The following is a 13,022-nucleotide window of genomic DNA, read 5'->3' as shown; positions in this document are numbered from 1 at the left end:
GGTGTGCAGAAGATTCTGTACTATTAGCAACCCACAGTAGGGCTGTATCATGTCTGGGCACTGGGGGCCTGTGCATTCTGTAGAGGGTGTCGTTGGGATTGAGACGTAGGTTATTAAAACATATTGAAAATAATATTACATATTATAATAACGCTGTTAGTATGTGCCTCATGGCTAACGTCTCTTAATATAATTAAAAAATTCAAAAGACAAGAGCAACCCTAGTCAGGACTGCAGCATAGTCAGTAATCTGTTCCATACTTGTGAAATCTGAGCCAGGGTTTAGATGCACCCTGTGTACTAACACACAGCAGAACAACACTATATTCCTCAGTCTGCAAGCTAGAGAAAGCTACAATGGTTGTGTCTAGCATCCCAAATAAAGAATACCTACTGCTTACTACCCGAGTCCTGTCTCTTCTCCATTGTCAGGGATACAACAAGGGCCATAATGCAGAAACAAATGAACAGTCCTGGTGACTAGATCTAAAATTGTTGGTGCCTGAAATAAGTAAACTAAACTAAAACCTAGCTCTCGTAAGCTAAGGGTAAGCCATTACAACTGATTAAGAACTGGACTTGAGATAACCCAAATCAGTTCATGCTACCATCTGTTTAATCACTACTGTCTTCAAAAGAATTCAGAATTAAAAGTCAGAGACAAACACTTTATGATACAAAAACAAATTCTGGAACAATCAGTAATGGCTAACATGGTGGGAAAATATAGAAAAGAAACATGTTTCAATATGGGGAGAATAGTTTTGGTGTTTCATTAACATACAACCACACCTGGACCCGGGTCTAAATAAAAACCATTTAGCTTACCAAACAGAATATCAGGGGGTTACATACATTTATTTTTTTCCATGTAATAATTGATTAGTTTTGAAAAAATTCCCATTTTTAATATTTTTAATTCCATCTTTCATTTAAAAAAAATCACTAAAAGGACAACCCACAAAAAATACAATCTGTATCTGCTCTATATTTACAGATAACTGGTCACTATTAAGGCACAGATTTAAAACTAACATTTTAATCTAGCAAGTCAAATATTTTGTGCATAATACAATACTGACAACACTGTATATTGCATTGTCATATTCCCTTTATGGAATTAAAAGAAGTGAGAAAAATGTTTTCCAGTGTGTGGTTTTTTGTGTGTGCGCAGCCCTACTGAAAATAATGTTATTACTGGGAAATTCTTCACTTTGGTAATAGATGATATAAGCATTGCTCAGCAAAAGACCACATCAACTTAATATTGTAAGCATTTCAGCTTTCAGATATAATACTGTCAAACTGCAGGTTATGTATTTATGAAAAAAATGAAAGAAAGTGACGTGGAGTTTTTGCTGAAGTAAAATGTTGAAACTTAAAAAATTACACAAACTAAGTAGGTAAATGTCTAACTGGATTTGCTAAAGATTTAACCTGATTTTAAAATATTATGTAAAACTAAACACACAAGTTCATATAAGACTTGATTTTCAAACCTAGGTCTTGCAAGCCCACAAGTGCTCAACTTTGAACAAGTAAGTAGTCTCATGTTAATGGAACTACTCACAAGTATAAAAATAGGCAGAAGAGTAATTATTTCCAGGATCAGCGTTTTAAGCTCCCATAGTTGTTTGATAAAGTTGAGCGTGCCTGAATTATACACAAGTATCCGATATGTTCATAGACTTTGGGCACAACTTTGTCGCTTACAACTCTGTGCTTGCAAACTGCATTGTCCTGCAACATTAAACACTGAAAGAGTTAGCTGTTATCTTATTTGCAGTGAAAGTTATTCCACTATACACCATTAAGTGGATATGGCTGAACCCCATACTGAGCAGTTAATTTTTGCTAATTGCAACAGGTCATTTTATTACTGCTTCATCATCTAAGTCCTCAAAGCAATTACCTCTTAAAAATTCCCTTCGTGTGCAAATCTCAAACTGATTTTTTTCTCACCTTAGAAGATGTATACACAGAAAGTGTCAAAACTATGTCTCACCGCATTTTTGCATAAAAACCAACTACTGTAAATGGTTATTCTAATGCCTTCTGTTAAGAGCACTTGACAGTGGTTTATATCCATCTTAAAAGGCTTGTACACTGAACATAAATAATACATTACAGTACAAGTAAATAACAATATTTCCTAGGGGAATGCTTTTCAACAAATTAATGTTTGGAAACTTCATATTTCATTGCAGAAAAAGAGGCACTTTATGATTTCCTTCATTATATGAGAACCCTTCATCAATCCATAACAAGACATCTGAAAAGACACAGAAATAGTATTGCCAGACTTTTTGGACTTTCACAGTATGAGAATGCAATAGTTAGCTCTAGCCATTTATAACATGGACTCTTTGTTGAATACAATTTCTTTCAAAAATAGTTCATCTTGGAGTTTTAAACACTTCCATAGCTGACAATCACAAATCTAAATTAAACAAAAGAGATGCTATTACAGCTATTTCATGTATGTTGCTTAATTGCTGCATGCATAGTCATGTAAGTAATATGCTTCACATAATAAATGGCAACAGTGCTGTCTTGTCAAATTAGATTAGTTGTCTGTTTAATCAAACTGGTGGCCCAAAGCTCTAGTTTGATGAATGCCTTTCATTTTCTATCATAAATATTTAGTAACTCTCAGTTTAAACTGATGAATATTGTAGATGTATAGAATCTAAAAAGAAAAAAGTTTTATTTATATAAATGTCCTTTAATGGCAGTATACTAAAAGTAGCCCTTTGATTTGAAAGAACCATTAAAATCAGTTTTAGTATTACAGGCAGCAGTTAAATATGACGTCTGCAAAGGGTTAATATTGCAAGGTCCATTTGGTCTTTCATTGCATCTGTTACAGTGAACTAGTTTCACTGTAAGCAGATCTAGGCTGCTTCATAAAGAGATAATAGGACTGGTCCACTTGCAAGTGGTTTGATTTTGGAACATTTCCTCAGATATTTATTAAAAAAAAAAAAATCTACATAAAGACTGATTCCTAGTACCATTATAGTGAGGAGATCTGACTATTGCAGGATCACCTGACAAAATTTGATTAGTGCCAATACAATATTTTATATGGAAATGAAAGAGAAAAATAATTCCCACAGGATAAGAAAACAGAACATGTAAAGTGCAGAAAGACCTCAATAATTACTTTAAGCAGTACCAGAAAATTCCATCTTGATAAAACCAAAAGTTATGCTCTCTGGCATCCCAGCTCTTCATTCTTCCTTCATTCAACAAAGTAAAAATTCAGTGCATACATTATAGTTATAGATAATAAAATACTAAACAAAGAACCCTATATTATTATTGCAAATGCTGTCCAATCTACAAGAGTAAAACATAATCCACATTTGGTGTTCTGAACAATGACAGACAAGTGTCTTCTCTCTCACTCTCTCTCTTTTTTTTTTTTTTTTTTTTTTTTTTTTGGCACAAGTACTTGTGCAGACAAAATGCTTTGGTCCTTGATACCCAAACTCCCAAAGTGCAGAGGGTGGTGTGCAGTGAAAGCTGTCCACAGGATTGGCAAGTCCATCTTTATAATTCACTTTGTGAGCCACAATTTAGTGCTACCAGCGACCACTAACACTAGCAATGTCCGAGTGATACTGACGCGGCAGTCTTCCACTAGCTCCACCTTCCAGGAATGAGGCACGTACATTTGATGGATCAAATAGCTTTCTTCGGTTTTTATTCAGTTCTACATGGAAAACAGCACATTTGGATTATAATATTGGGAGCTGATTCAGGAGCAAAACTACTCTAAATAAAGCAATTTCATTGTAACATTAGAAGTGGGGAACCATAGCTCCAACTGAAAATTGCAAAGAGAGTTTAGAGAAGCAGACATTACCTCAGTTGGTATTTGGTCAGGACACTAAGAATGCCCTGAAATGCTATCAAGAATGATTGTTCAGGCTAAACACAGGGTAATTGTCATAATTTGCTGCAATTCTAAATTTAATGATGGTGCCACGCTAGTGCTTTGATGCAGTGGAGGGCCATATTTATTTCCAGGCAGGTGAAGTTTGAAATTAATCCTCTTATTTGAGGAGTTTCCAAGATTAAACATAATGCCTCAAGAGATAATATTTTCCCAGAATCATTTGCAAACCATCCTAAAAATGATGAAATGATCCCAGCTGGAATGCTTAAAAAATCCTGTTCAAACCCAGCAAATTTTTCACAAAAAGGAATTCATTATATGCACATCACATACTGAGCAGCATTGTGCACAATATTATATAATCCGATGTGACAGAGCATGATGTATACTGACTATAAATAACTGAAGTTGGAAAAAATTATTTCCCCAAAGCACATTGGTTATTTTTTAACACATTAGTAATGTTTTTATAATAAAGGACCTGCCACCTCCACTATAATATAGGTGTAGGGGCCATTATTCAGATCTATGTATAAACTTCTCAGTAGAGTCATCACTCATACAAAGCATTTTTTCCAGTCCCTTGTCATAGTGAATAATTTTCTCCATTACAGGTATAATCTTTGCTGCCAGTGATTCAGAAAGACTTTTGATGAGTTCTACTGTTCATCTGAATACATTATTCATTTACCTTCTTGCAGGCATAATTTGAAATGCATTCATGAATGACATCAGCAAATTAAAAAAAACCCTGTCATGATCCACAAAATATCAGAAGAAAGCTTACAATCTTGAATGTAAAAAGATTCACCACCAAGGAAAACAGAAATCTCAAACATAATTCTATGCAAAATATGAAATGAAATCTTATGCCATTCCAGTCCATTGAACAAGTTCAAGCTTCATTGCTATCCTGTTGTGTATCTTCAAGTGTGGTACTTTGATTTTCCTTTATTGTAGTAAGATATAAAACATTTTAAATTACAGCTGGTTGGAAAAAAATCCAACAAACCATTTTTTCACCAGAATTTGTCCATTTGTTGAAATGGAAATGTTTTGCACAGATTGTTCAACTCAAGTTCCTACAGACATTAGGACAGGCCTGTCAGGCATGTTTCCATTGCATACCTGGCTGTTTACCTACCAGCTCACTTTCCTGGCTTCTCAGCAGGGAAATGAGAGCATGGAAGTCTTGGTTCTCAATCTTACTGCTGCTTGGTAAGCAGAGTTCCCAGGATCTCCAGGTTCAGGACAGTGTGCCAGACGGACTGTCTTGGAGTCAATGTCCCCAAGCTCTATTCCCTTTTGCAGAGAATTTTGAAAATTTTCTTTGAAATCCTTTGTAAAATGAAATTGTCTCTCTCTGCTCAGCTCTAATTTTAATAGTACAACACAACGCTATGCAGCTGGAATCCCATTTGTTGTATGAAAGCTATACAGTCCTTACAGTGTCTCAAAATTTAAAAACTGCCTTTTCATTATGAGGAGTGGCTGGCAAGTTGTGCTCTTGTGGGTCAGATTCTCTGTCCGATACAGTTCATTTGAACTGCCTAATGACTATGCAAACCAATTCAACTGACCAAGGGAAAAAGTACAGTATATTTTTAAATCATGACATTTATAATCATGTGTATGTTAAATGCTTTTAATTTACCTGAGATTGCAAGTAGCATTTTCCGTCTGGCACCAAAAGTAGTAATTCCTAGCTCTTTCAAATCTTGATCTGTGAGAGTAAGGAAGGTCTGAAGGTCAATCTATGAACAAAAACAAAGCAAATTAAAATGGGTAATTCACACAACATACAAACCCACCATCTACAGGCAACCATTTTCTTCCTGTATTGAGAATTACTCCCCACAAACTATTTGCCATTAAGTGTGGTGCTGGTAGCTTCTAAAAAGAGTTACCTTTAACTTTTTTTTTTTTTTTTTTTTTAACATTTATTCTACAAACTCATTTTATTATGCTTATAACACCAACAATTACCAAATTCCAATCAATGACAGTTGGTTAAAATTAAAATGGCAGAAAAATGAGGAAAAAAGGGAAAATAGGTATCAGAAATATCATATATGCAGCAACCCTTGACTACACAGATAAATAAAGGGTACTAAAACAAGAAGTTAAGACAAATAAAGGTATCATTTTTACAGAAGCATATAAGATTATGTTGATTAATGATACTTAATTACAAACATAAGAGTCTATTTTCCCAAATTACTGTAAATGTAAATGGGAATCTCAGATCCAATCATCGATCTCTCCAGAAGGAAAGTTTATTTCAAACACTATTAATATTAACAGCAATAAACCATAACAGAATGTGCGCTAGCAGATCATTGGTGAGTGCCCCCTTTATGTGAATTCAAAGACAGTCTTTCACAACACACTTTGTGTGTGCACAAATATCCTTATTAACAAACACCATGCTTAAGTTCATTGTTATTAATATGTCAAGATAATTTAGTGGAAACCTGTTTAGTCAGGTCTACTAAGGATTGAGAATGGTCATTTCTAAATTGAAGGACTGAACAGCTTTGATAGAATTGTCAGTGAAAATACTGCAGCTAGGAGACACAGTGATTTCACTCAGGAGGTATACAAAGGGTTGTAAAATACACAACAAAAACTAAGATGCCTCTTAAAAAGACTGACCTCTTGTTGTTGGAATACATCAGTGTATTTGCCCAAACCGAGTTTACTGAACAGCTCAGGCAGATCAGACCCCTTAAACAAACTGTTCAGGTTACAGCCATTGCTTCCTGTCAGCGAGGAAATGCAATCCATGTAATTACTGCTGCTGAGATAATGTTCAGCTGAAAGGCAAAAAGGATGAACACTTGATGTTTCAATCACTTCAAAAAGCATGTTTTAATTAAATTTTTTAATTGCCAAATTACCTAAAATTCTATTGTTTAGTGGAATATTCCATTCAGTTGTTTAGTAGAACAGCAGTTTGTAGAAACCAGCTGAATTTCAAATGAACTTTTTGTTAATTAAACTTTAGTGGCTGTTTTCAAAATATACCTTGTTATTAGTGATTAGGCATGTAGGAGAATGAAAAGGACACAGGAATGTATTTTAAAGCACATTTAAGGCTTAAGCTGTATTTAAGGCTGCACCTTAATTATCTTTAATGGGGATGGGGCTCAGAGCTTAATATACATAAAGGTGGAGAGAGAGAATCAGGTCTCTATTTCCCCCTCAGTCTTTCCAGTGCTGGAGAAGACAACTGCACATGCACCTCCTCCCTGCCTCTGCAGTCCCTCATACAAATGTAAGCAGCTCCTTTAGGTTTGGTTGGGGATGGAATCCTATGGTTTCTTCTGCTAAAGATAGCCATGTGATCTAGCAACTATGCCACTTTTTTTTTTGGTTTGTTAAAATAGTAAATTTGGGAATATTTGGACTACTTGAATAAATATCACATTCCCCAAAACTACATTAAAATATCCATGAAGGCTGCAAAGTCAAGCACTCAAAACTTAGTAAGTATCACAATTATAGTTGTATACATTTAATTTGGTCCCCTTTGTGTACCTGAATTATGATATAGTCTTTACACGTTAACGTGCCATTTTTTCTACTCAGTGCACAGAATGGTCAGCTTTTCAATATTTCTTTTTGCCCTCATTATTCAGCACGTGGTCCCATGATACAGTTATTTACTGCATGCCATCCAAATCCTGCACTGAATGCAGAATTATTAATTTCTACCTGGGCTTTTCTATGCTGGTTTCATCGTAGCATCTTAGTGCTTTACAGACATTACCCCATGAGAGGAGGCGGTCACATTATCCTCATTTTACACACAAGAAACAGACGATGAAGACCCAAAATGTCAACTATTTTTGCGTGTCCAATTTGAGAAGACTTGTGCCTGAATTTTTCAGCACAATTTATAGTACTTTAAATGTTCAAAACACAGCTCCTATCAACTTTAGCTGCTGCTGTGAGTGCTCAGCCCTTCTGCAAATCAGAGACCCAGGTGTCTCAAACTCAAAACCCAGAAAATGAGAAAGACAAAATGGCCACATGCAGAAAATTGGGCAAGTCATGTAAGCCAGAATTTTTACATTGCCACTTTGTCTCTCTCATTTTCTGGCTATCCAGTTTCAGACACCTGAGATCTGATCTGCAGACATGCTGAGTACTGACAACCGCAACTAAAGTTGATTGCTGCTGTGTTCTGAACATAACATGTTATAAAAATTCCATCACGTGGAACTATATTGACCCCAATATGGGTCATGAGCAGGGAGATCCACAGCATAGTCCTCTGCCACTTAAGCTGGTAAGAGTAACAGGAAGCAGTAGAAGGCTGTTATCTTCTATGTGGGCCTCCTACTAGAGGGCAATGAGACACATTGCCAGTGGCTTTCACAGCTTTTTGTTAGATAGCAGAGCAATGATGAGACTCAAGAATCTTGTGTTCAATTGTAAGTTCTGTAAGGAATATATTAGTAGTTATAGATCCTTCTGCCCAGGCCCTGCAATACCTTTTAGTTCTCTTCTGCTCTTACTTCCTGACCTACTGCTACTTCCACACCCTGCTCTTGTCCATGGTCCCCACTACCCTGTGTCCGCTTACAACTTCTATTCCCTCCCCCTATACACGCACACCAACTTGGTTCCTGCCTCTGTTCATCCCCTATGCTCCTGCCTCTTTTAGTCTCTCACTTCCCACAGCTCCTGAGGCAGACACTTGGCATGGAGAATTCCAGCCTGAACAATTTAAATTTAGCAAAGTTATAAACAATTGAAAACAAGGTCCATTAGTACCAGTGTTGCCTGTAACAAAGGAGCTGGATCCAGGTGATGCACACCCTAGCACATAGCAGTTTAGCTCACAGGCAAAGTGTGCAATCACATCCCCTTGCATTACCATAGTTATTTTTAATATGCCATTAATTTCACTGAGCTATTATCTCCGGAGACCATAGGCCCTGCCCCCAGGGCTGATGTCAGAGTGAGGAGAGCGAGCTGAAATGACTCCCTCGGTGAGACTGGCTGCTGCCTCCTGAGGATTTACCTGGCTATAAAAAGTAGAACGCTTTAGCGCTCAGAGATTCTTTGTGCTCTTATCTACTGAACTGTGAATGTATTTTAGAAAAGGTAAGTTGGAACCTTAGATAATTTTACTAAATGGGCTCAAGTTTTTGAAGAAGACTTATACAATGTGTCAAAATTCATAAATTTTATTAGTAAATGTGAAGAATTAAAATTACATTTCAAGTTTGTAGATCTCAAACAGCACAGTCGAGTACACACAGTTACTGTACTCTTTTCGTCACCTATTGACCATATAAGGCTTATTAGCCAAGTGTGGGGGAAGAAAGGATTATTTTTTAATCAAAACAAAGTACATTTTTGCAGGTGTTTCAGGCTCTGAGAAAGAAGCTACTGCTTCTATGGACTGAGCAACTTTTAGACTTAAAGGCTACAGTCTATTAAAGTTTAAGAAAGGATTAAAAATGCATTTATTTTATCATTCTGATTACACTAGGACCTCTCTGTGTAAACAACTGACTTCAAGACATGAGGTGAGCTTGATACTGAAGATAAGCTATTAAGCTCATTTTTATTATGTTCACCGTAGAAATACCATATGCAGTAATTCATCACTGTGTTAATACCATGTAAATGATTAAAAATGCTAGGAAAGAGCAACAACATTTCCTTCTTTAAGTTACACTATTTTCTCCAAAAATGTGCAATTCTTACTGAATGTATTATCAAATAAACCTGGGATTTAGGCCTTTTAGCACTGATTAATGAAAACCACAATACAAAAATAATTAAAACAAAGAACAGCAGAATATTTCTGTCCTCATCCACCCCACCCCCAACAGTAATGAAATCTATTATAAATCAAGATCTCCAATTCTTCATTTTCTTGCTCCACTCCTTCATCCCTCCTGGAAAAAAAATAAGATCAATCTATTCATAGAAGACTGAGACTAGCTGCAAACTGATTTTGGGTGTAAAACAATTTTCATATAAAACTGGTTTAAAATCTGTTTAAAAAAAATCTTTGTAAGATTTGCAGGCTGAATCCAAGGAAACAAATGGCCAAGGTAATCTGCCAGGCCCTGCCAAATGTATTGGTGATCCTAATTAAAAATCAATATAATTATGCCTCAAAATTCATCAAAGTCTGGCAGCTGGAAGAAGTTGCAAGTCATCAGTAATTCTCCATCAGATTCAGCTAGTATTTTGCAGTATCTGGATAAACACAGCAGAATGAGCGTCCAAGGATGAGCTCTTACAAACTCTGTTTTCACAGAAACGTTCACAGAAAAGACAAGACAGCAAGATAGCAGGGAGATTTAAAAAAAAAAAAAAAGAGCCTATACTGTATTATTTACCTTAAACGTTTTACATTTGAATTTTCTTTTTTTTACATTTTATGTAGTAGTATACAGATTTTTTATTTACTTTGTACTTTTATAAACATAAAAAATCTTTAACATAATTATTTTCAATTTACTTAAGGTAAATACTTAACATTATTTTAAAAAATTCAGGATTATAGCAAAACTTAATCTTCCAAGTCCCATAATTGTATTCCCTGATGAAATGCATAGACAAGATATTACTTACTTGATTTGTTTTGTTTCCGCTTGGGGCTGCCAATTGATGAGACAAATTCACTGTGAGCTGAGGGACCGATACCATTCCGATCTCTCCAGTTATCCGATTCACTACCACTTCCCAAATGTTCTCTACTGCTAGACCGTGAGAGAGACATTGATGAACCCTGCAAGAGACCACAAGGAAAATTACTGCAGAAACAGAAGAATTACATTGTGATTTGACAGTTCGTTTTTCTGAAGCAGCCCAGTTAAACGCAACAGCTTTTCAACAATTTTAAATATGCTGCCTGCAATTAAAAATAAACCAACTAATTATTACAATTTATGCATTTTAGACAGAACTGCTGTTTTTGTAATAAGTTTAAGCAGAAGTTAGTTTAAAAAAAACAAACACTAGCTTCATATCAAAATGCTCTATATTCTTAACCTTTTGTCACAAATTTTTTTCTATGGTTTCTTCCTCACACAGCTATCTACCTAGCATCTCTAAGTAACGTACAAGTAGCTCCGATTACCATAGTACCAATCACAGTCTACACAAAAATTTGATTGTCTACATTAATAAGTCAGAAATTACCCAACATTAACCAGACAGTAGAATCTGAGATGCTGCAGTTATTTCCTGTTTCAGTATCTGGAATTGGATGGGATAAGGGCTGATAAAGGTTGACTTTTTTGTGTTTTTTTGTTTTACAGCAGTCACAGTATACATGCACTATGCATGGGGTGAAGCCTGACTGGGGAAAAGGATACATTTCCACAAAGCTCCACATGAAACTTCATTTCTTGAGTTTATCTTTTATAGAGCTTCTCAGCCATTAGAGTGTGATGAGTGAATGAGTTAATTGGAACTGTTGATGAGAACAGGACCAAAGCAAAGAATAGAAGTGACAGGAATTACGTTTCACTATTGTGCAGTCTCACTCCTGTAAGCCTTCTAAACTAGCACTATTTTGCTTAGTCTCACCAGCTTCACCAACCCTTTCTAACAAACAGCACAGAGAATCATGGGAGTTTAATAGAGCTGTTTCTTGATACATTTAAAATGACAGAGGATAACTGCCATCACTTGAAAGAAAAGTAGAACTATTTTCCAGGTGGACAAATTAGGTTAGTGAACAGTGTGGTGAATATAGAGTGAAAGAAGGGACAAGATCCACGTCTGTTTTAAAAGAAAATAAAAGACTGTCTACAATATGTCTGATCAAGGTAGTGATTACAAGTTGTGGTACAATAAAATGTGAGCTAACAATGCTGGAAAATAAAACACAAAGTAAAATATCACAGGAAGAAACAAATGTGCCCAGATAGCTTAGTTTGCAAATAAACTTCCCAAATGTTAGCACTGGCTATCAAGACAATTGCGATTTACTGAAGAGCAGTTCTTTGGCAAATCCCTTCTGGGCCACTTCAAGAATGAAAATGTAAGGGGTAAAGTGACCAGCAGTGTTTTCTGATATAAATAACAAAGTCTTGAAAACTGCCAAAGGGAAGCAGGGAATATATTACAAGCGATCTAGGATTTTTATTTTCCCCAGATGTTTGCATAACAGCACATACCAAACTGGGAACTGGAGTCACTGTAAAAATAAAAGTTTAGCAGTAGAAAGAGCTGAGGATGTGGTTTGTGCCTGGTCAGGCTCCAAGTGACTAAGGCACAAAACCTTTTTGTTCTGGAATAATGTGTCTGCTAATAAACTTGTAGAAACAGTGAGCGTATAATGGTTCGGAGAAAATGGGAAACAGCTTAACAAATATACAAAGACAAATCGGTCTGATAGCTGAGAAGTAATGTTAACAGTGTATTTTATCAGAAAATTGGCACTGAGTTTTGCTTTACATTTTTCTTCTTCTGTGTTTCTGGCTTACACATTCAATACTGCAAACCTACCACATGTAGCTGAAAGACATATGTTAGCTTTATGCATGCCAAAGGGGAAGCTCCATGCCACACCTTTATTGTGGTTTAATATGTGTACTGCACCCAAAGTAGTATGGGAAGGTGCCTCTCAGATCAGTCAAGGTCCCTGCCCAAAAAGCCCACCTACCTAGAATTTAGACAACATGAATGAAGGTGGGAATAAAGAGGTAGGCTTTGGTGGGGCTTGACAGAATTACAACAGCATAATGCAATGCAAAACAATGTCAGAATTACTACAAATAATGGAGTTTAAGCAGAGGATAGGGCCTTCTCTGTGAAGTTTACAGCTATTCTTTCCCAGAAGGGTCCCTAAGGAATGAGGTTCCACTCTCCTTGCACAGGAGTGAATCCCAATTCAGAAACTCCCAGGGATAAAAGGGAGTGTGAACTGCAACCCCTCTATTGACTCACTCTATTGACCTGCAGCAAGCTTATTACAGTTTACATTCATACTAAAGGAACTTTTTTTTTTTTTATCTCATGAAATATAGCAACCAACCTAGGCTAGATTTCATGACTGTTGTAAGATACTGTTTTGCTTTACTGATGCACTGAACCAAATTATCCCACGCCTGTGTTGTTCTTAATTTGCTCCACAAGA

At 36.1% G+C, this 13,022-nt stretch overlaps 1 protein-coding gene across 3 annotated transcripts in view; it reads right to left on the bottom strand.

The window, feature by feature from the left end:
• Positions 1 to 334: 334 nt before the first annotated feature.
• The window catches only part of BICC1 (BicC family RNA binding protein 1), a 215,501-nt gene continuing 202,813 nt past the window's right edge, over positions 335 to 13,022 (bottom strand). For 2 of the 3 annotated variants that reach the window (XM_032796717.2, XM_032796713.2), the window contains 4 exons: positions 10,508 to 10,664; positions 6,560 to 6,720; positions 5,559 to 5,658; positions 3,413 to 3,718 (listed from right to left, as the gene is read on the bottom strand). In XM_032796717.2, coding sequence (XP_032652608.2) covers positions 3,588 to 3,718; positions 5,559 to 5,658; positions 6,560 to 6,720; positions 10,508 to 10,664 — 549 coding nt within the window. In that variant the 3' untranslated portion in view covers positions 3,413 to 3,587. Of the gene's footprint in view, positions 2,273 to 3,412; positions 3,719 to 5,558; positions 5,659 to 6,559; positions 6,721 to 10,507; positions 10,665 to 13,022 lie in introns of those variants that run through there. The other variant, XM_032796705.2, reaches the window with a different exon arrangement.

This window comes from Chelonoidis abingdonii, chromosome 15, assembly GCF_003597395.2.
Source record: "Chelonoidis abingdonii isolate Lonesome George chromosome 15, CheloAbing_2.0, whole genome shotgun sequence".
Lineage (NCBI taxonomy): Eukaryota > Metazoa > Chordata > Testudines > Testudinidae > Chelonoidis > Chelonoidis abingdonii.
This window is presented reverse-complemented; position numbering and strand designations above follow the sequence as displayed.